The sequence below is a fragment of the Leucoraja erinacea genome, chromosome 3 (assembly GCF_028641065.1).
Source record: "Leucoraja erinacea ecotype New England chromosome 3, Leri_hhj_1, whole genome shotgun sequence".
Lineage (NCBI taxonomy): Eukaryota > Metazoa > Chordata > Chondrichthyes > Rajiformes > Rajidae > Leucoraja > Leucoraja erinaceus.
This window is the reverse complement of record NC_073379.1, coordinates 72,547,325-72,570,811: the sequence shown is the minus strand read 5'-3', so window position 1 is coordinate 72,570,811 and position 23,487 is coordinate 72,547,325. Positions and strand designations below refer to the sequence as shown.

General features: G+C 40.1%; 1 protein-coding gene across 4 annotated transcripts in view; it reads left to right on the top strand.

Annotated features, from left to right (window-relative positions):
• The window catches only part of aopep (aminopeptidase O (putative)), a 166,854-nt gene that overhangs the window by 78,294 nt on the left and 65,073 nt on the right, over positions 1-23,487 (top strand). For 3 of the 4 annotated variants that reach the window (XM_055632917.1, XM_055632918.1, XM_055632916.1), the window contains exons 11-13: positions 1,258-1,318; positions 12,180-12,242; positions 12,477-12,566. In XM_055632917.1, coding sequence (XP_055488892.1) covers positions 1,258-1,318; positions 12,180-12,242; positions 12,477-12,566 — 214 coding nt within the window. Of the gene's footprint in view, positions 1-1,257; positions 1,319-1,433; positions 1,826-12,179; positions 12,243-12,476; positions 12,567-23,487 lie in introns of those variants that run through there. The other variant, XM_055632919.1, reaches the window with a different exon arrangement.

Below are 23,487 nucleotides of genomic sequence, written 5' to 3'. Positions count from 1 at the left end.
TTATTCACTTATTCCTTGATATCAGGCTTGCATGATATAGAATGATTTCTGTGGGCAGCTGATTTTCATGTCATGGTCAAACACCATGAAAACAAGCTATTCTGCCCTCCATGACCAAGCTGACCAGTGAACTCACAATTATTAATCCCTCTTCCAGCACATTACCTAATCCTACCTCGACAACAGATCACCGCAGACTGTCTCTTGCACCACCAAGGTCTTGTTTCATCTAATTGTGTTTTTTACTAATGTCTTGCGGGTTTTTTTTGCAATGTATTTTTTCTTTATACTGTTTTGCAGAATCTTCTGTGTAAGTTATGTTTGTGTGTGCCTGTCCGTGTCTATGTGGCTATAACACTGCTTCTAGCATGATTTTCCATGTACCTGTTCCACCTTGCAGTTAGTCATATGACAATAAACTTGACTTGACTTGGCCCATAATATTCTCTACCCAGGAAATTCAACTGCTCTTCTCAACAATTATTAAATCCTGTCAACAGCTCTGCTGCCATCACTCTCTCAGTCATTGTATTCCAGTTACTCGTTACAAAGGTTCCCCCTCAGACTACCTCTAATTCTCTTTCCCTCTACGCTAAATCTATGTCCTCTTGTTGTATTCACCTCTGCTTTGTAACGTACCCTATTTGAGACCTCAATCATGTCCCCTCTTAAACCCCACCGCTCCAAGGAAAATAAACCTAACCTCTCCAGTCTTTCCTCTTAACTGAAACGCTCTGTCCCATGTAATAGTGAGATTAGTGGCTTTTAGATTGGCACATGAATATGGAGGGATATGAATGACGTGCAGATAGAAGGAATTAGCTTTATTTGGCATCATGTTCAGCACAGATATTGTGGGCCACAGGGTCTGCTCCTGTGTTGCACTCATTTATTACAACATCCCGGTGAATCTCCCCTACACCCTCTCCAGTGCTGTCGCATGTATTGAGGGTGTTGTTCCACAGTGCGTCTGGAGTCAAAGCATTTAGTGAGGTTAAAGAAGGCCATGTAGACTGGTTGGTGCTGTTCTCTATTTTTCTTGGAGTCATTACGTGGACTGATCACGCCTAGTTATATTACACTGAGCCCACATAACTTCCTAGATTTGGAACCATCCCTGTATCTTTTGTTACTGGTATGAAAGTGCAAAGATAATGTTGAACTTTTGTATTTACTTTAGAAGTTTTTGTCCCACTTTTTAAATTTAGAAAGTTTAATATTTCACTACATTTTCTTCCTGTGCTTTATTCACTATAGTCTGGGGCTGTCCACGGAAACTATTTATGAAATATGGCTAGATGTAGCTGGATTGCCAAAGGTAATTATTTTTTGGACTTGCATTAAACATTCCTAAAATGACAATGGAAGATGCTGGAAATACTCAGCGGGTGAGGCATTATCTGAGAAACAGCTCTATTTCTCCCTTTCCACAGATGGTTGGTAACCTGAATATTTCCAAAATTTTCCGTACATTTTTCAGAACTCGTATCTGCAGTTTTTATTTTGCTTTTTGATGAGCAGTATCTAATTTGCTTGTGTATGGATTCACCTGTCTTGTATTTATGTATTCAAATTTATATGTGTGAGAGTTTCCAAAGACTGGATGCCTATCACTGCACTGTAAACTTAGATACAGAAGGTTTAATGAAAAATAAAATTTGATTCAATGCAAATTGAAATTCTACATATTTGTTATTTTATTATTTAATAACAAGCATTGCAAAATAAATATGTGCCTCAGGAAATTTAGTAACAGACAATACAGAAGCAAAAGGGAAGTGTAAATTTATGTTACGTTAGACTATAAAAAGCATATTGAAGCACTAAAAAAAAAAATAAAAAAAAATGAAATTGTAATATATTGTATTTCATGATTGAATGGTTGAAATTGTTCAGAAAGGTTCAGGAGGCAAGAACTCTCTCATTTTGTTCATCAAGAGAAAACCGGGAGAGGACCCAATAGGGTTGACATAGAAAACACATTTTTACTTTTGGAAAAGGTTAGAATCGAAGAACGTAAATATAAAAACCACCAAGATGTTAAATGAACATGAACATGAATCATTTTACATAGGATGAATATAGAACTTGCTCCCACAGGTTCAGTTAGATGGGTCCAGCAAATTTAAGGGGAAGCACAATGTATACTTGAAAGAAAAACAAATAACCAGATATTGGGGGAGGGTTGGAAAAATTAATCCGTGAGTGAGCAGGCTCTTTCGGATCATAAATAGCAGCTTGGACCAGGTGGCTAATTAGCCTGTTTCAAATCTTTAGTGTCTGTGTCATTCTATTCAGTAGGGTTAAGTAATAAATTGAAGATGACTTGAAGGGGAAAAGTAAACAATAGTTTAGGAGTACTGCACTTTACTCACAAACACTGCCTAAAACTAGATTAAGCACAAATCTAATTTATTTTAGCCTCAGAAATTAAAATCAGTTTAGAGCCTGTTTGAGGAAAATCTGAATCTGCATGTGCATTGAGATCATTTCAGTCATGCCATTGATTCCTTCCATAAAGTGTAAGTTTTAGTGGAGTATCGGTTAGTATGTCAACAAAATTAGATCTGAGCAGAGTTTGGTCTTTTGCATGGCAATCTGTTAAACCAGTCACAATGTTCATATGACTGACCTGAGCTGAGAGCTGTTATACCTAAAATGTAGCAACAAAGAACTGCAGATGCTGGTTTATACAAAAGATAGACACAAAGTGCTGGAATAACCCAGCGAGTTAGGCAGCATCTGTGGAGAAAAAGGATGTATAACGATCCTGACTCGAAATGTCACCCATCCTCCCAGAGATGCTGCCTGACCCCCTGAGTTACTCCAACACTTTGTTTCTGCCTTTAGCTGTTTTAGCTACTTGGATAAGTTTAATTGTTGTCAGCCCTCTGTCTCTTCCAAGCTCGGCCAATCGTGGGGCTTACTCTCTCTACACCCAATGCCACATATGATTGTTTCTCCCCTAGAAATAAATGTGTTTGTTTTTGTTTTGCAAAGTCAAATTTACTGTAGAATTTTTATGTGACAATTTATGTAGAATTTGTCTTGTGTGTATGGCTGAGCATGTATCTGTGATGCTGCTGCAATTAAGATATTAATTGAACCTGTACCACACCATACTTGTGTATGTGGAAATAAACTCTACTTGACTTGATTGCATCCCCCGTTTCGAGCAGAGAACTGCGATGATTCAAGGATTGTGTACTTAAAAAAAAATAAAAAATAAACTTAGTACGATAAAATGCTCCATGGGCATGATTAAAATATTTTTAAAACGATATAATGTAATTATGTCATTAAAGCTATCCCACCCAGCAAGTATGCCCACTAATTTTTGCAAATAGCTCCAGTAATAAACATTCTCTGCAATTTTGTCTAATACTCAGCTGTAATTTAAAAAAATGTTGATCCTGCAAATTAGATGTGGCCTTACCAATACACTATAATAAGGGACTTATCCTTCAACTTCATCTTTAGCTACCAGCTATTTAGGAAATAATTGCTATGAGTACCTTTTCATCAGTGCTATTTGGTTGAATCGGATGAACAAAAGAACATTGCCATTAAAGTTTGAAGATAATATATGAGGGTTACTGTCACCCACCATTATCTCCCAAATGCCAAAGCAAAGATAGGTTTATCTGATCTCATAAGAGTTGGAATATGTTCAGGCTGAAAGTTGCCAGACTGAAAACAACAGAGCACTACCACTGTAGCACAGTCGATAGAGCTGCTGCCTCACAATGCCAGAGACCTGGGTTCAGTCGTGACCTCTGGTTCTTTCTGTGTGGAGTTTGCATGTTCTCCTTGTGACTGCATGGGTTTCCTCCCACATACCAAAGCTGTGAGGTTTTGTACATTAATTGGCCTCTGTAAATTCCCCACTAGTATGTAGAGAGTGGATGCGAAAATGGGATAACATAGAACTAGTGTGTACGGGTGATCGATGGTTGGCGTGGGCTGAAGGGCCTGTTTTCATGCTGGATCTCTAAACTAAGCGCAGTGATACATGATGGCCACTGGACTCCTGCCAATTTGGTGTTTAAACATGCACTGCAATGACTGTCAAAGCCTCCACCTCTAACTTCCCACGGAAATATCCGAAATAGAGATTTATATTTCCTTCAGATTTGAGGTGAATAAGCAACGGGATTTCAGTTCCATTAATTGTCCTTAAACAGTTTCATGAGAAGAAAATGAGGAAGTGACATACGCCAAATTCAATCTAAAAAGAGACAAAACGAACTGCGAGAGAGGAAAAAAAGACAAAGACATTTTTTTCTTAAAACACAAAGTCTTCTCGGAACAATTTGCTACTTGGGGAAATTAGCTGCACAGTTTTATTTGTTTCCTTTCTGGGCCTTTCGAAGTGAAGGAGATTAAAGAACAATATGTTATGCCTTTTACTAGGTGCTCATGAAATGTATTGCCAGGCCTGAGTGGTTGCAGTGAAATTAGTTTCTATTTATGGCATATATCCGGTCAGTTTATGTAACACATGGAGATGTGCAAGCGTTATCATTTCCTGACGGTCACTGTAATGGAAGCAAATGGTTATGCAAACATACAAATCGGGAGCATGAGAAGGCCACTCAGCCCTTGGAGTTTAGAAGAATAAATATAAACTCCTAATTCTAGATTCGCTCAAGTGGAAAAATCCTCTCCATATTCATCCTGTCAACGCCCCTCAAGATCTTGGGTTTAAATCAAATCCATTCTTAGTCTTCTAAATTCAGGCGAACACAAGCATAGCCTGTCCAACAATTTCTTATTAGACAAGCCTCCTATTTGAGGTATCAATCTAGTAAATCTTCTCTGAACTACTCCAACAATTTCACGTTCTACCTTAAATAAGGAACCAACTTTGTACACCCGGGATATGATCTCATCAACACCTTAAATTATAAATTAACAATTTTTTAGCAATGGATTTTACCTTGATGTGTTCATATTTCTGTCTCTCTACTATGGGCGTAATATGCCTGCACTGTGTACCATTTGCAAAACCCATGGCAGACATTAACCTTGCAAACCCATGACCTTTGACACCTCAAAGGCAGGAGTAATGCTTAACGTTTCTGCATTTACAATTATTTAGTGAGTTTTCATTATTTTTTTAACCTGAGCATTGATACCTTGTTTCTAGTTATGCTGTGCTATTTGAAGATATTAGAATGGACTTGTTTGTAGTGAAAATCTGTGGCCCTGTGCCTTGATCAGTAGAAGTGTTATTAGTCATGCTGCTGAGACAAACTTAACCCAGGTGATTCCTGACAAAATTGAATTGGTTTATTGGACTGGAGCACTGCAGCTATAATTTACGATGCATTCTCAACTGTGGAATCAGTCATGAATGCTTTGGATTGATATACACTGTTCATTGCTGGAAAGGGCACATTTGTCTGGTCTCAATAGTGGACAAGACCAGGTTTGCATATGAAAGCTACCCCTGCAGAATGAGGTTTCTTTTATTATATATTCTCCCTCAGGTGAAGTATGTTCACTTGTACAGCTGCTACATATCCACACCAAGAAAAATAGATGAAATCGAAAGATTATCTTTGAACAAGTAAAATTGACAATATGTCATTAATGTCCCTTTTGTTTACTTATTTGATTATAATGTTTAGCAACAATTTATTAATATACATGGTGTTGTGTGCCATGGAGGTCTCAATTCACATTTAGAATCTGTCATTAAATTGGGAATATTAATGTGTTAAAGTAGAAAGTCAATGGTACTGAAATATTTAAAATGTTGAAAGGAAAATGGAATCCAGAGGGAAAAGAAACAAGCAAAAGAATATTGTGTTGCAAATACGAACAAATTAAAAAAATAATTATTGTATTTAACTGGCAACTTTCATGATGTTAAGGCATCTGAAAATATGTTACAGCCAAAATACTTGGAAAGTTTATTAATTTGCTGTGTAGGAATGTGACAGTCAATTTGCATAAATCAAAGTCCCACAAATGAATAGTGATCAAATAATGTGTAGGTTGCTTTTGAATGGAGAACAATGTTGGTCGGAAAGGTAGAAAAAGAAGCTGATAAATGTTAATATGATTTGAGTTTATAGTCATATGTAGAAACACGATGAGGTACAAGTATAATGCGAATCTTGCTTGCAGCAACATCACAGGGAAATAAATTCAGACAACTCACAAAAAATTTACAAGGATGAGGGGGTATCTCATTGAAACTTACCGAATAATGAAAGGCCTGAATAAAGTGAATGTGGAGAGGATTTTTCCACTAGTGGGGAAGTAGAGGACCGGAGGACACAGCTTCAGAATAAAAGGACATACCTTTTAGAAGGGAGATGAGGAGGAATTTCTTTAGCCGAAGGGTGGTGAATCTGTGGAATTCATTGCCCCAGGTGGTTGTGGAGGCCTGGTCTTTTGTGAAATGGAGATTGACAGGTTTTTGATTAGTCAGGGTGTCAAAGGTTGTGGGGTGAACGGGGTTGAGAGAGAAAGGTGGAACAGCCATGAAGGATGTTGAAAAACACAAGTCTTTTGTGATTAATTTATTTTACAACATACAAAGAATTTGATTTTACCATATAGTCATACCAAATAAAAGCAACAAGACACAAATACATGAAAATAACATTAACATCCACCTCAGCGGTTCCACCACATTCCCCACTGCGATGGAAGGCAATAAAGTCTTATCTTCTTTCCTCTTTTTCTCCCGCAGTCGGGGCAGTCGAGGAGATCGTAGGTCCTACAGCCGGCGATCGAAGCTCCCGCGACAGGGTGGTGGAAGCTCCTGCAGCTTGGAGCTCCCGAAGTCGGTCCCTAATTAGGGACCGCGAGCTCCGCAGGTTTCTGCGGTCGGAGCTCCCAAAGAGGTTGCCAGCTCCACGATATTAGGCCGCAGCGCGGACGGGGATACGATACGAAAAAAAGTTGCATCTCCGTCTAGGAAGGAGATTAAAAATGTTTCCCCCACCCACCCCCCACATAATACAAAACTAAAGGTACACTAAAACATACATTTAACAACAGACTAAAAACAACAAAGAAGCAAAAAACAAGACAGACCGTTGGCAGGTTGTGCAGGTCAGTGTAAAAATCTGGTAGTTGTATGAAAGTAGCTGTTCCTGAACCTGGTGGTGTGGGACTTGAGGCTTTTGTACTTCCTGCCTGATAAGAACCAACTCATTCCTATCAACTGATCTGAGACCTACTTCCAATTTTGCTGCAAATTCTGCAGCAGATGTAATTACCATTCTCTGCCTCAGAGGGCAGTGGAAGCAGGTTCTCTGGACGTTTTCAAGAGAGAGCTAGATAGGGCTCTTAAAAATAGTGCAGGGGATATGGGGAGAAGGCAGGAACGAGATACTGATTGCGGATGATCAGCCATGATCACATTGAATGGCAGTGCTGGCTCAAAGGGCCGAATGGCCTACTCCTGCACCTATTGTCTATTGTTATTGCATTTTATCCTCCCCTTCTTATTGATTTGGAGAGATTGTGCTGCTTGTTTTCCCAGAGGACTGTTAGTAATTTACATTAAAACACAACAAGGGATTTATCAAAGTCAAAGTGAGCAATTCTGTCAAAATAATTTTATCTACAGAGAACGTTGTGCCTTGCTCTGCATTGTATATCTATTCTGATGGTATTCTGTGCATAGCAGTAGAATGAGGATTGTAATTAAATTGAAGGATGTGGTTCAAGATGCTATGAGATATTACTGGCTAAGTAACTGGGAGGGGAGATTTGTTATGTTGCAAAATAGTCTTGTTATGCAAACACATCAGTATGAGTATTCCCAAATCTTTTCCAAAGCTGATTTATACGAGAAACATGTTCACATGAAGGGCAAAGAGCACTTGTTTAGAAATTCCTCCAGACTGATGTTAAGTGAAATGAGGATCAAGATTTTTCCATCATAAAGTTGTATATAGTAGAATATGTTTGGCCATTGGCACTCACAATCCAATTAACTAAAATCTAAAATGCATCTTGCGTGGAAATGTACATCTCTGGGATGCAAGGTCATAACCCCATAGGAAAATATAGAGATGTTTTACACTCCACCCATAAATACAAAGTATTACTACTACAAATCTTGTTTAATGATTTGGGGATGGTTGGGAATGGAAGTTATGCTGTGGTAGATCTTTTTAGGGCCAAATATCTGAATGGTGCATCAAAATACTTCTAAACTGAGTTGTATAGTGCATAACAGCAGGCAGTGAAGAAAGCGAATGGCATAGAAACATAGAAAATAGGTGCAGGAGGAGGGCATTCGGCTCTTCGAGCCTGCACCGCCATTCTTTGTGATCATGGCTGATCATCCCCAATCAATAACCCGTGCCTGCCTTCTCCCCATATCCCTTGATTCCACTAGCCCCTACAGCTCTATCTAACTCTCTCTTAAATCCATCCAGTGATTTGGCCTCCACTGCCCTCTGTGGCAGGAAATTCCACAAATTCACAGCTCTCTGGGTGAAAAAGTTTTTCTCAGTCTTAAATGGCCTCCCCTTTATTCTAAGACTGTGGCCCCTGGTTCTGGACTCGCCCAACATAGGGAACATTTTTCCTGTATCTAGCTTGTCCAGTCCTTTTATAATTTTATATGTGTCTATAAGATCCTTCATAACAAGAGTAGTTGAGTATAGGTGCAAAGAGGTCCTTCTGCAGTTGTATAGGGCCCTAGTGAGACCACACCTGGAGTATTGTGTGCAGTTTTGGTCCCCTAATTTGAGGAAAGACATTCTTGCTATTGAGGGAGTTCAGCGTAGGTTTACAAGGTTAATTCCCGGGATGGCGGGACTGTCATATACTGAGAGAATGGAGGGGCTGGGCTTGTACACTCTGAAGTTTAGAAGGATGAGAGGATATCTTATTGAAACATATAAGATTATTAAGGGTTTGGACTCGCTAGAGGCAGGAAACATGTTCCCGATGTTGGGGGAGTCCAGAACCAGGGGCCACAGTTTAAGAATAAGGGGTAAGCCATTTAGAACGGAGACGAGGAAACGCTTCTTCACACAGAGAGTTGTGAATCTGTGGAATTTCCTGCCTCAGAGGGCAGTGGAGGCCAGTTCTCTGGATACTTTCAAGAGAGAGCAAGATAGGGCTCTTAAAGATAGCGGAGTGAGGGGATATGGGGAGAAGGCAGGAACAGTGTACTGATTGTGGATGATCAGCCATGATCACATTGAATGGCGGGTGCTGGCTCGAAGGGCCAAGTTGCCTACTCCTGCACCCATTGTCTATTGACTAACTTGGGTCTTCAAGCAGATTATTAGAGATTATTTTTATTTTGCGTGAATGTAAATCAGCAGAATTGTTTCTCCACACACTTATTGGATATAACACGATCGATGAATTAGGGAACACTCTGTATTACAAGGGCCTAATTGGTCATAATACAATTTCAATTGGGATCTAGAGAACCTTTTAAAAATTACTTTGGAAAATGGCAAGCAAAAAAAAAAGCCTCCTTTGAAAAAATGTTACCATGTAACCTCCCCACAGTAATTGGACACCATTGTCTCTTACATGACAACATGCAGTCTATCAGTTTCACCACAGTTGTCTACTGAAATTGACAAGTGATCACAGCCTTTAGTATTTTTAGCTTGCAGTAACAACAATAAACCTTTGGCTATCAAAAAGATATATAATTTTGGAAATGCTGCTGGGAAAAGGTATTTTTTATTGAGAGTCTGAAACATTCTAACCACTATTAATATAATTGATTTATAGCATGATGTTCTATACCATGAGGTTTCTTGGGAACACAACTGTCCCATTATAGTAGAACTACCTGCACTGATTTAGGGTACAGGTGGTTCTGCTATAATATGATAGTTTTGTTCCTAAAACACCTCGTGTTATAGAAAATTGCTTTATAAAGACAATTTTATAAAGGGGGTTAGAGCCTAAGAATTGTAGATCAGCAATAACAAATTTATTAATAACAATAGGTTGATTGTCAATAACAATAAATCGCTTGTTGACTTCAGTGGTCACTCGTGCTTACAGTAGCAGCTGTGTTCTTAGAGAGACAATTAACATAGAACAGTATAACACATGAACAGGTCCTATGGCCCACAAAGTCCATGCCAAACATGATGCCGTTAAACTAATCCCCCTGCCTGCATGAGATCCATATTCCTCCATTCGCTGCAAAACCATTTGCCTATCCAAAAACCTCTTATTGCCACAATTGTATCTGCTGTCACCACCATGTCTGGCACCGCAGTCAAGCATCCATGACTATGTAATTTATTTTTTAATTGCCCTGTACATTTCCTTCATAACTTCCCATCTTTTGTATTCAATGTCGAGATCAATAACTACGTCTTCTTTAGTTACTAAACAAGTTTAGTACCTTCTTTTAAGGGGTTATGGACTCCCTGCCACTTTCAAGAAGCTAAGGGATTGGAAGCCAAGGATCCTCTATACATCAATGCTGTTAATTAAGAACACAATGAATCAATTAAGAACTTTTTATCTTCTTTGGCCAGGCAAGATCAGGAGAACTGTTTTTGAAGTACAGGTAATCTAGGAAAATAGAGGCCAATGAGCCTCATGTCAGTGGTAGGGAAGCGGTTGGAGAGGATTATTCAGGCAAGGATTTACCCGCATTCAGAAGGGTTAATTAGAGACAGTTAGCGTGGCTTTGCTCATCAAAGATCATGTCTTATCAGCTTGACAAGTTTTTGAGGAGGTTACAAAGATGATTGATGAGGGTAGAATTGTGGATATTGCTTAATGGGTTTTAGTAAGGTGTTTGATAAGGTTCCTCATGGTCGGCTGATACAGGAGATTAAGATGCATCGGATCAATAGTGACTTGGTCATTTGGATCCAGAATTGGCTTTCTCAGAGAACATAGAGGTTGTGGTGGAAGGGTATTAATCTGGCTGGAGGTCTATGACCAGTTTAATTCTGCAAGCACCTGTGCTGGGACCACCATATATAAATGACTTGGGATGTAAATATAGAAGGGTTGATTAGTAAGTTTTGCAGACAATACCAAAATTGGTAGAGTTGCAGACAGTGAGGAAAACTTGTCAAAGCAGGACAGCAGGATATAGATCAGCAGTGGAAATGGGTTGAGAAATGGCAGATGGGGTTTAATGTCCAGTTTTACCTTGCAATGATCCCAAGAAGCATGAGATTTGGTTGAATAGCCATAGAACTGTAAAGTGTGCATTTTAAGAACTTTTGTTCAATTGGGTTATTTTGAGTGACTATAAATACTTTTGGTAAAAAGATTACTTGGGAATTGTACTTTTAGCGCGTTATTTCTGCCTGCAAACGAACAGTGAAATTGATAGTCAAACTGTACACACATGATCGTAGCTAAAAATAAAATGCCATTGTAAGTAGGTTCCCCTTTAAGTTTCAAGTGGAGGCATCGGTGCGTTTGGGTGGTTATTAAGATTAAACTGTCGCAAGAATGCAAAATCAGAGACGTGTTCCATTTGTCTGAACTTGCCGTGTTGGCAGCCCTGAGTACAAGTGCTCTGTTATTGTGCAGATTGACAGCGGTTAGCAGTTCGCTATACGCAGGACAATGAGCCTTTTGCTGGCTGAATGATCAATGTTGGATCAGGTTCACTTTCACATTCCCCAGCTCCTACTCGCCACCCATCTACACACGGGGCGGCACCACACACACACACACACACATGCACGAAGCCGGTCTTCTGTCTCTTAAGGCTCCGCAAGTATCCGAAGGAGTCTGCTTTTTATTCTTTTTAAAGTAGTTTGGGAAATTGTTTGCGGCAGGCAGCGCGTCGTGGCAGTGGAGCTGGTCGTGCCTCGCTCCCCGTGGAACGCTGTGTCGGCGGGAGGGGAATCCTCGCGCCCGGGCCACGTGGAGCCGCCAGATGACTCCCGCGCTCTGCCCTGCCCTGCCCGGAGCGGCGCTGCCACATTATTCTCCAACAGAGCAAGGCAATCGATCTGCTTTATATGACTACGGCAACGCTGTGCGTCGCAGCCTCCTGCCACGGCTGTGGGCTGCAAGGGAGATGGAGCGGCACCCCGGCAGCGCGAGCACTAATACTGGGGGGCTGCTGGCGGTCTGGGCTGCAATGCAACTGAAAGGATTTCATTAAAAACAACAACAGCAACAACAATGTTTACCCCGCCTGGTTTTTAAAATGTGAAATCTCAGTCATTTTTTCTCTCTGGCTTTAGCCCCTTTTGGATGACGCTGTGAAGTGGACAGAAACTCGACTTGTCCGTGAAGTGAGGAATGAGGTGAGAAACGCTGTTGTATTCATTGTAAACTAATTAGCGATTGGTCAAATTTCTTTAACTATATCGCAACCCGCGTTGCCTTTTATGTCTTATTTTGTTGCGAAAGGTATTTGTTAATCGGAAAAGGAGTCGCGAACACGACAAGTTACACTTCGGCTTTGTTTTAACACAGCCTAACATGTAGCGAAATGTATCAAACTTGTATCTTTTCGTAACCATACTTATTAACATCAGGTCACGAAATGGGCAGGCATCAATCAAAGGTTCAGAAAAGGCTCCCGTAAAAGAAAGCGCCGCCGCAAGGACGAGATGGCTTTCGGAGAGGTATGTGTGAGTTGTTTGGGACATATCCCAAAGCTTCCTCCCAAAAGGTACAGTAAACTCTGTTATCGCCCATTTCCGAGTGGTTAGGCATGGGCAGGTTCTAAAAATGTATGGGTGAAGTTGGAAACAAAGGAAAATCAACGCGTTGGAAGATTAAGGGCAGTTGGTAAATGTTTTCATACGTATTGTAAATTTAAGTATATTTAAAATTGTTGATATTTAAAGGGAGACCGCATTTTCCTAAAATCAACAATTAGACGTTTGGTTGAAAAGATGAGAGACGTGCAGCAGAAAAAAAATATTTTAAGCAAATTAGGGGGATCGTAACAAGTATGATTAAAGAAAACAAGACAAACGCTCAGCAAACTATGTTGATTTTGAAAATAGAAATTCATATCAATATTTTGTTTAATGTAGTGCAAAGAACAAAGTTATAGCTTTTAAAATAGTGCTAGTTATACCTATTTATGACCATCATCAAATTAAAGCAGTCTTGGTTTTCTTTTGATCTGCCATTTTTCTTTTCCCTTTGTCTTTTCAAAGCCAAGTAAAGTTTTGAAAGCTTTTTCAAGTATCACTTCACTGCGTAAAGATCCTGCCGGCTTTTCATGTCAGACTGACTGCACAGTCATCATAATTAAGTCTCATTTTGTCATCATCCCAACAAAGATGCAGGAACATTTTCCAGGAGCAGCTGCTTAGGTTAATTCTAAAACTTGATTTTGCAGCTTTTTTCTTGTCATTGCATTCGTTTTCAATAAATACTTTAATATTGTAGTCCTTTGATTAGACCTCATTCTGAGCAATGCATCCAACATTGGTCACCAAGGAATAGGGGGGTTGCATGTAAGGTCATCGGGTCAAAGGGCGTGACGCACGGAGTAGTTCAATCCGTCTGAAGGACATGGCATCTTCCGGCATACATTTAATAAACGAAACGTGTACTTTCTTACCTGTTAAAAACCGCCAAAATGATCAATTTTTGCGCTGTACATAATTGTGGAGGGTGACAACGCTCGAGTATCTTTGCTGTGAACCTGAGCAAGGTGTAAGCGGCTGAAGGAAGGTGCATATCCCCCGGGACAGCACCCCGTGGGTCAGCGCTGTCCGGGTACGGTCACCCTCCGCCCCGTCTCCCTCTGTGCAGCCGGTTGTGGGTTAGTAGCGCCCACACACGGGGCCGGGTGGAGCGCAGCCACGGCCATGGACACACGGGGACGAAAACCCGGCAACGTCCGGCAGCAGCGGTGGGGACAGTCTGGTCTCTCCGCCCACTCAGAGTAGTGACCGTGCTGCATCGGCACCCTGGCACCACACACCCCCCCGATCCCCCGAACCAATCTCCCACCCCACGGAGGCAGATGCCCTGGGGTCCGCGAGTGTGGAACCAGAGTGTGGAGTCCGGATGCTGGGATAGAAGTAGGGCCGGCTGTACTGGCAGCCATAGCAAAGACTTACCTGACATTCACAGCTTGTACTCCAGACAGCGTTGCGTGGCAACAGTACGGGTCACGGGTCGTGACCTCGACTGCCATGCAACCACCCTATGGGACACGAGTCTCGGAGACATTGCATAGAAGGACCATGTTACTTTTTCCTACAGTATGTATTTGTCACCGGTAACATTAGTATTGATTCTGCAGAAGGATCCCGACCCAAAATGTTACTTGTCCATTCCCTCCGCACAGGCATGGAAATCGCTCTTAAAACATGGGGGGGACGGGGGGGACACAATTTCCTGGCGGCCGCGCGCGCAAGTGCACACACACGAGGCTTCGGCCATGCGCCCTGTGGATGGCATCGGGAGCTGACCTGATTGGTGATCGACTCCAGCAACAGCAGCTTCAGCCGCCCTGAATCATGGGGCTTCAATCGGCCCATTCGCAGGGGCTTCAACATCTGGAGCCTCGATCGCCTCGACGCAACAATTTGACCGCGGGGCGGTGGAAGATCCCGCGGCCGGCCGTGTCAGGCGATGAAAAGCCCCGTGAACGAGCCGATTCAAGCTCCGCTCTATGATCTTCGCTCCACGTACGGCTCCCTCCTCCAATCACCGCGCTCTATCCTCAGTCGCACCCCCCTCCTTCCGCCTCTGACCGACACCTCCCTCCTCCAATGATCGCGCTGAATCACCATGTCGCGCCCCTCCCCTCCCCTCCCCCCCCCCCCCCCCCCCCCCCCCTGCTGACCGACGTTTCTCGTCCATTCAGTGCCCACGATCATCAGTCCCATCCCCACTGTCTCGTGGAAAGCGGAGATTTTTAATAGATTTTTTTGTAACCGAGTTTTCAAGTACGGATTACAAAACATGGAGGGGAGGGGGGGGGGGGGGGGGGGGGGGTGGTAACGTGTGTCTCCCCCCCGGAATTCCGCCCCTGCCTCCACAGATGCCACTTGAGCTGCTGAGTTCCTCCATCACTTTCTGTTTTGCTCAAGAGTACAGTTTCTGCAGTTCCTTGTGTCTCCATTGCATCATCATTATTGGCCCATATTTATTTGAAACTGCATTGCATGAAATAAATCTTTCTTTTCATAGTTAAGTTCGATTTAGTGATTGGTGTGTGTCTGTAATTCAAAATTAGAACAAATGTATCAAAACGATGTTTAGCATTTGGTTGCTCCTAATGAGAAATACAATGAGGACATGTTGCGAAACCACAGCTCTCGACTGTCTGATTAGTTATTAATGGGTGGAACATCGCAGGTCCAGGACCAGCAACACACCACCTGTGGATTCTACTCGCAGCAAATTCCAAACTAAAAATAAAACTTCTAACTTCCACAATTCTGTTCTGAACAGTGTTCCATTTGCCACATTATTTTGCTCATCTATTTTCCTTTATATCGTCTCCGATGCATAATTTTCCACTTACCTTTATATTGCCAACAAACTTGGAAGTGTTACAGTCACTGTCCATGCACAAGTCTTGTACATGATTAAATTAAAACATGGAAGTGAACGGGAAGTGGTGAATTTGAAACATGCTGTATAAATGTCAGCATTAATCAGTCTGTGTTTTTAAGGAGAACTTTTTAAATACACCAATTAATTTAATTGGCTATTGATCATTGTTTTGCACACAAGAAAAAACATTGTCATTATGTCCAAGTTTCTTTGAAAACACTGTGCCAGCTTGTTAATATTATATTTTATTATTAATGTTTACAAATACATGACATAGATATAAGTCTGCTCGTAGGAAGAAAACAGCCTTTGCTCAGATTTATTACACATACATTCTGGAGATTCCAGTGCCTTTAACCTGATGTTCATAATGATTAAAATGTGTTAACCGTAGATGTGTTTGCATTATGTTCCAGGATAAAAACAGCTTATCTGTAGAAAAAAAATTGCAAGTTGAAACATTGCAAACAAAAGTGTGAAGATTTATAGCTTACCTTTGAACGTACACATCCTAGCAATTATCATAAGGCTGTTTTACTAGTCTAGGCTCGGTTATTTAGGATGAATTATTGATGTGTGATGAGCTTGGTGGAGCCAGTGGCAAGCTGTGGAAACAATCTACAATTGCCGGACTAAAGTTAATGATTGCTGCATAATTCAACATTTATAGGTTGGGATTTGTATTTTTAAATATGACAGGAAAGTAGGATATCACAAGCAGTTTCACATCAGGCTGTAAAGATAAAACGAGGCAATGGAGATTAAATTCAATTTCTGAAATTTACTTTCAGATAACATTGTCCAGAGATGAAATTATTATTAACAAAACATCTTTTGAAATTCTAGCTCATAAATTAGAAGGGTTCAATATAATTTAACATTAATTTTATTTGGAACTGTTATTTGATAAGGTTGCCATTTCTCAGTTGATGCTGTAAAGTAACAAGTTGCATTGGTGCACTTATTTTAGAGTTTTGATAGATTCCTATATATATATATAAAAAAGAGTGAAGCCTTTGATCCATTAGCAGCCTAATTCCGAGTAAAAACTTTTACGACTTCCTTTGTGGTAAATTTATTCCACCCGTTGGGGTTTTTGGAGCCATTTTCTTGCGATTTTATTTTATGATTTTTTATTTTCGCCGTGCCATTTTTCCTAACTTAAGTTGTTATCTTGAAGAGTTTATTTGTAAGAATCACCAGACACATTGACTTTCTATGGTGAAGAACCTTGCAGGTTTAATCTGGTGGAATGTCTGAAACTTGCTTTTTGGCAATACAAGTAAAGTACAGTATTGCTTTTGGATTATGCTTTTTCTCAAATAGATAATAGTTTACAGTAATTAAATGCAAACAACCTTCACAGAAGCTATAAAACATTTTCATCCACATGTTTTCTTAGAAATGAAGCAACAAATAATTTGTAAATTCCATTAAGAAAGTAAGACCTCTGGATTTCATCAATTTAGGGTTTATCAGTTGGAATCTGTCATCATTATGAGAATTGCGTTTAAATTGATGCAAGGAATTCCTTTGGTATTAAATATAAAGGAGAAACTTTTCATAATTTTGGTCCCAGTTGTGCTGAGAGATAGCCAGGGAATGCTGAATAACAGGCATTCATAATTTGGCAGACTGAGGTTCTGCATGACAAGATATGGAAGTCCAATTCCAATGTATTCCAATGTATCTGATTGTTGGCTGCTAGAGTCACCGTTGAGTCCAGCGGCAGATCAATAATATGCCGATGAAAGAACTTGGATACATCTTGCTTTAGGTCTTATGCAAGGGTGGCTGACATAAAAGAACGACCCCTGGGGCATTAAATGGCCATGCCAACTCTGCAGAAAGGAAGGTGTAGGTTGATAGTTATTTTGTCTTGTAAGTTATTATCAGGATATGAATTGTGAAGCTTGCTCTGACTTACTGGATGCCTGGTGAATGTGGAGATACAGCTTGTTCAACTCCCTGCATCTATAGGAGATGCTCGAGTAGAGGGAGGGGAAGGGGGGGGAGGAGAGTGGCAGTGAGTTTGAGGAATGAGAAAAGCCAGGGTAGCTTTCTGTAAGCAGTTTGGTAGCCTGCAGGTCACAAAACGTGCTGCCCCAGCAATAATAGTTGACTAATCTGGCTTGATCTTTGTTCTTTTCATTAGAGCAAAATGCAATAGTTGTCTTTTCCATAATTTACTTGTCTGCTTTTTCAGGTCTGTAGATACATAAACCTCTTGACCTTGCATTTATCACAATTTTCTTATGGTAATATATGTGATAAAGAGGACACTCCTACATTCTACATACATAGCTAGATTTGGAAAAGCCCAGTTCATTTCTGCTGCCTTATTGATCGTCCACAATGCATCATATTAAATTTTCCATTTTTACAGAACTGTATTTTGCTGCATTTTGTCTAAACTCTAGGTAGACTCTTTCAGCTAATCTCTTGATTAATCTAAGTGGAATATGTTCCATGACAGAAATATGACCATCTTGGTCACTGTGGTTCAGTGCATACAATGCAGTTGATTCATTATTTGCAGATAACTTGTGTGAAAAGCTATGACTATTATTTGAATGGTGGCCGATTAGGAAAAGGGAAGATGCAACGAAACCTGGGTGTCATGGTACACCAGCCATTGAAAGTAAGCATGCAGGTGCAGCAGGCAGTGAAGAAAGAGAATGGTATGTTAGCATTCATAGCAAAAGGATTTGAAGTGGTCACTGAAATGCGGGGAAAGGAATTGTTGGGATTGTTCTGAAAGCTGGCATAGACTCGATGAGCTAATTGGCTGCCGTTGATGGAAATGTGATTATAAGTATAGGAGCAGGGAGGTTCTACTGCAGTTGTACAGGGTCTTGGTGAGACCACACAACTGTATTGCGTACAGTTTTGGTCTCCTAATCTGAGGAAAGACATTCTTGCCATAGAGGGAGTACAGAGAAGGTTCACCAGACTGATTCCTGGGATGTCAGGACTTTCATATGAAGAAAGACTGGATAGACTCGGCTTGTATTTGCTAGAATTTAGAAGATTGAGGGGGGATCTTATAGAAACTTACAAAATTCTTAAGGGGTTGGACAGGCTAGATGCAGGAAGATTGTTTCCGATGTTGGGGAAGTCCAGAACAAGGGGTCACACAGTTTAAGGATAAGGGGGAAGTCTTTTAGGACCGAGATGAGAAAAACATTTTCACACAGAGAGTGGTGAATCTCTGGAATTCTCTGCCACAGAAGGTAGTTGAGGCCAGTTCATTGGCTATATTTAAGAGGGTTAGATGTGGCCCTTGTGGCTAAAGGGATCAGGGGGTATGGAGAGAAGGCAGGTACAGGATACAGAGTTGGATGATCAGCCATGATCATATTGAATGGTGGTGCAGGCTCGAAGGGCCGAATGGCCTACTCCTGCACCTATTTTCTATGTTTCCATGGAACATTCATCAGTAGGATGGTGTTCATTGACACAAGGAAAGTGAATGAATAGATGTGGTTCATCACTTAATAGACTTTTTATAGGATGTAACAAGTGGGTGCTCACAATTCAATTATGTTATTAACGGTTTAATTGATTGAGATGAGTATAAATGGAACTGAACATTATGTCACATGTTAGATTAAACTGCCTTTTTTATGTTGCTATCACCATTAATAGTAACATTTCTGCATTAACATTGGACACAAAGTATTTTGTCCATGGGTGATTATGCAGAATAACTGCATACAATGTGTAAATTATTGAGGATATTTGGATTATTTCATTATAAGTGTGCGGAATAAAGAACACAAAGTGCTGCAGTAACTCATTGGGCCATATAGCATTTCTGGAAACTATGATGATGTTCTGGTTTGCAATCTCCAGAGACGCTGCCTGTCCCGCTGAGTCACTCCAACACTTTTTTCTAAACCAGCATCTGCTGTTCCTTGTGTCTATACTGTATATCTGTTGGGTGGTACTGATGGAATGACACACTGTGTGGTGGTGCAGAAGAAGGGCCCTATTGTAGCAAAGCACAGATGGAATGACACACTGTGGAGTACTACGGATGCAGTAACACACTGTGGAGTACTACTGATGCAGTGACATATAGAAATAAATAACATTGAAATATGATGGCCATTGCACAGATTTCGTTACAGATTTGAGGTATATCTGAATTTGAATTGACATATAGGAACAGTAGGAAGCTAGGAAAAGGAAGAAGAGATCATCCTAATGCAGTGGAGAGAAATGGCCTGTGTTCAGGAAAATAGGTTGTAGAAGCAGTTTGGGGAGAGTTGATAAATAGTAAAGGGAAGAAGTCACTTGTTGGAGTGGCGAATAGCTTCCCTACCAGTGACCAGATGGTAGGACAGAATATTGGGGGAGAAATGGTGGGAACTTGTTGGAAAGGTATGATAATCACTGTCAATTTTGAGCACATTTTGAAGCAACCAGAGAATAGACTATGCTAAACGTGGAATTAGACAACGGGATCAATTAATGGCTTTTTTGTGAAGGCATCCTAAGGAAGCGTTCAATTTGAGGGAGTTAAGGATGGGTCCAGGATCAGGCTTTTAAACTTCTAAAAGAGAATTAGCAACTATACAACAGTTTGTTTAATTTGTCATAGTTTATGATAGAAACCACCATTAAAGACGGTCCATCGTGTCATTTAGAAAGATTCTAGGTAATCTAGCAAAGTGAGCACGATTTTGGGAAGGGGAAGTTGCATTTGACAAATTTACTGGAGTTCTTTGGAAACATTATCATTGCAGCTCTTTCAGGGAGAAAATAGGAAGTACTTTCTTGACTGAACACAGTGTCATTCAGAAACTAATTAAAAGTGTGTTTGAAAGGGAAGAAGTCCTGAATAAAAAAACTAGCCGCAGAATGAAATGGGAGGATATTCGAACTTGCTAATGGACATGATGTTTCCAATGGCATACAAAAGTAAGTATTTTAATTGCTGTTGCCTTGAAGTATTAATAAGGAAAAAGCATGCAACCTATCAGGATCAAACAAAATGGAGTGAGATAAAAATAATGTCCTTGAAATAAGGAAATTAACTTTTCAGACCAGTTTCAAGCTCTTAAATCTTGAGGGTTAATGATTATTTTACAATGTTGAGAAAGATTTGGGTAGAGATCTGTGAGTTTGGCGATCATTGTGGAGGAAGTAGTGAACATTCAGGAGGAGGACTAAATTGGAAACATAGACTCCACTTTTTTTTTATTAAATGACCAAACACACCTGCAACTGACAACCAACTAAACTATTTTCTGTTATCAAGACTTAACTACAGTATAACGTGACAGGATGATCAATGGACAAACATTGACTAGAATGCCTCGAGTCCTGATTAGTTTTTTAATTTAGAGATGCAGCGCGAAAACAGGCCCTTTGCCCCACCGAGTCAGCACTGACCAACGATTCCTGCACACTAACACTATTCTACACACAAGGGACGATTTCCTTTTTTTTTTAACCGAAGCCAACCTACAAACCTGCACATCTTTGGAATGCGCGAGGAAACCAAAGAACCCAGAGAAAACCCACGCAGGTCACGGGGAGAACTTACAATGTCTGTACAGACAGCACCCATAGTCAGGATCGAACTCGGGCCTCTGGCACTGTAAAGCAGCATCTCTACTGCTGCTCTATTGTTCCGCCTGATGATGATGATAACTACTTTTTCTCATTAGTGACCTGGATCAGAATATCAATATAAATATGTTAATTTATAGGCTCTATCAAAATGCGAGAGAATGTAAGCAAGGAAAAAGTACTACATCTATAGCCTAGAAATGTATCCAAAGTTAGACACAAATTGCTGGAGTAACTCAGTGGGACAGGCAACATCTCTGGAGAGATAAAATGGGTGACGTTTCGGACCTAGACCCTTCTTATCCGAAATGTCATCCATTCCTTATCTCCAGAGATGTTGCCCGTCCTAAGTTACCACAGCATTTTATGTATATTTTTGGTGTAAACCAGCATCTGCTGTTCCTTTTTACACAATATATCCAAAGTTAGTTGGGTTAAATCGTGGTAGATTACTTCTGAAATTTTGTTCCATATAAAAATTTGGGCAAAACCAGTCAATGGGAAATTAAATATAAAGCATCCAAGTGTTGAGCATTATATTTGGAAAGGGGGAGGTGGCCAATTTACTCTGTAAATGACATTAAAATATCCAAGGATGAAGTTGAGATTTGAGTTTTAATATCGTCATATTATAACCAATATAGAGCTCTGGTCCGCAGGTCCTTTGAGATAAAAAAGAGGCATTTAGAAACTTGAATTTATGTCTGTCTCAATGCCTCTTAAATGTAGTAGTTGTAACAGATTCCATCACCTCCAGAAACACATTCCAGATATTAAAGGCTGTTTTAAAACAATATCTTATCTATCAGATCCCTTTAAAGCTCCTCCTTCCACCTTAAATCTAAGTGCTCTTATTCTTCAAACCCCTACTGCGAGAAAGGATTTAAAGTATCTCTCTGATTTAAGACTCTCTTAATCTCGTATCCATTTGTCAGATTACTCTTGACATCTTTCACTGCAAAAGAACAAGTCCAGCATATCCAGTCTTTACCCACAACTAAAGGCCTCCAATCCAGGCAACATTCTAGTGAAACTCCTCTGCACTGTCTCTACAGCGCAGTCAGATCCTTGCTATGATGTTCAGAATAGCACATAATCCTCCAGGTATGGCTTAACCTGTGCTTTGTAAAATTGGAACACAATAATCCAACTCTTCTATTCGCTGCCACCTATGACAGCAAACATGTTGCATATCTTTTATTAATTGTTCTTTATCTCTTCACATCATCGTCTATATCTCTAGTTTTCCTTATTCCTAACCAATCTGAAGAAGGGTCTCGAACCAAAACATTACCCATTCCTTCTCTCCAGAGATGCCTCCTGTTCCACTGAGTTACTCCAGCTTTTTGCGTCTATCTTCAGTTTAAACCAGCATCTGCAGTTCCTTCCGACACATGCTGTATTATGCTTTCTGCAGCACCCCATCCTTCTATATTGCCACATTTAGGGAACTATGGACTTGGATCCATAGGCCTCTCTTCACTGGATATTTTGCATCTTTACTAAAATGGGGCACCCTAATATGGTCATCATACTGTAATTAATGAATTAGTCCATGACTTCCTTGCACTTGTAACTATTCCTCTACTTCAAAAAGCACAACATTGCGTGTGCGTTTTAAAGTGCTTTTCCAACTTTCTCTTTTACTTTCAATGCCCCCCCCCTTTTGAAATTGACCCCCATCTTTAACCCACTAAAATGTAACTTCACAATTTTCAGTATTTGAGAATCTGCCCATTTTTTACCAGCTTGTTTGTTCACTCTTTGAATTCTGTAGCTATCAAGTAAACACTTTAAATTGTAAAGCGTTTTTCACAATGGTAATTGCATCATTAATTTCATAAGGAATTTATTTTCTAGCGCCTCAAAATAGATCATTTAGTTTATTTAACAAGCACTAAAAATATAATAATTCAACAATCACCAATGACATTTTTGTTTAGTCTCCATGCATTTTAGTAGATTGTTTTATTTTTTTAAATTATCCAGCTCAGATCTGTAACATCTTGATTTAATTTGTCATTTTAAAAGCCCTGCATGATTACAAACGACAGTAACTACATTATGAAAGGAAGCTTTAAACTGGGAATGTACTTTCAAACATTTGATCAATGGATTGAAATAATTAATGCTGCAAAATTGCAAGTTGGAATTGGATCAAAGCAGCAACGATGATTTTGTGCCAAATTACAGGCAGGTTGTTTTACTTTCCACAGCACAGCCACTTATAACTCTTGGTGAGAATTAATTTTGAAGCTTTCTCACATATTTAAAAAAACAAGTTTTTTTTTAATGCAGGGGAATTTGCGAAAGGCATTCAGTATTATTTCCACGTGGTAATTGCTGCTTAGAAGATTATTGAGGAAATAATAGCTGATATTTGTTCCAGTAAAGCATTTACATGAGAACAAGGGAACAATTCATCAAACAATTAAT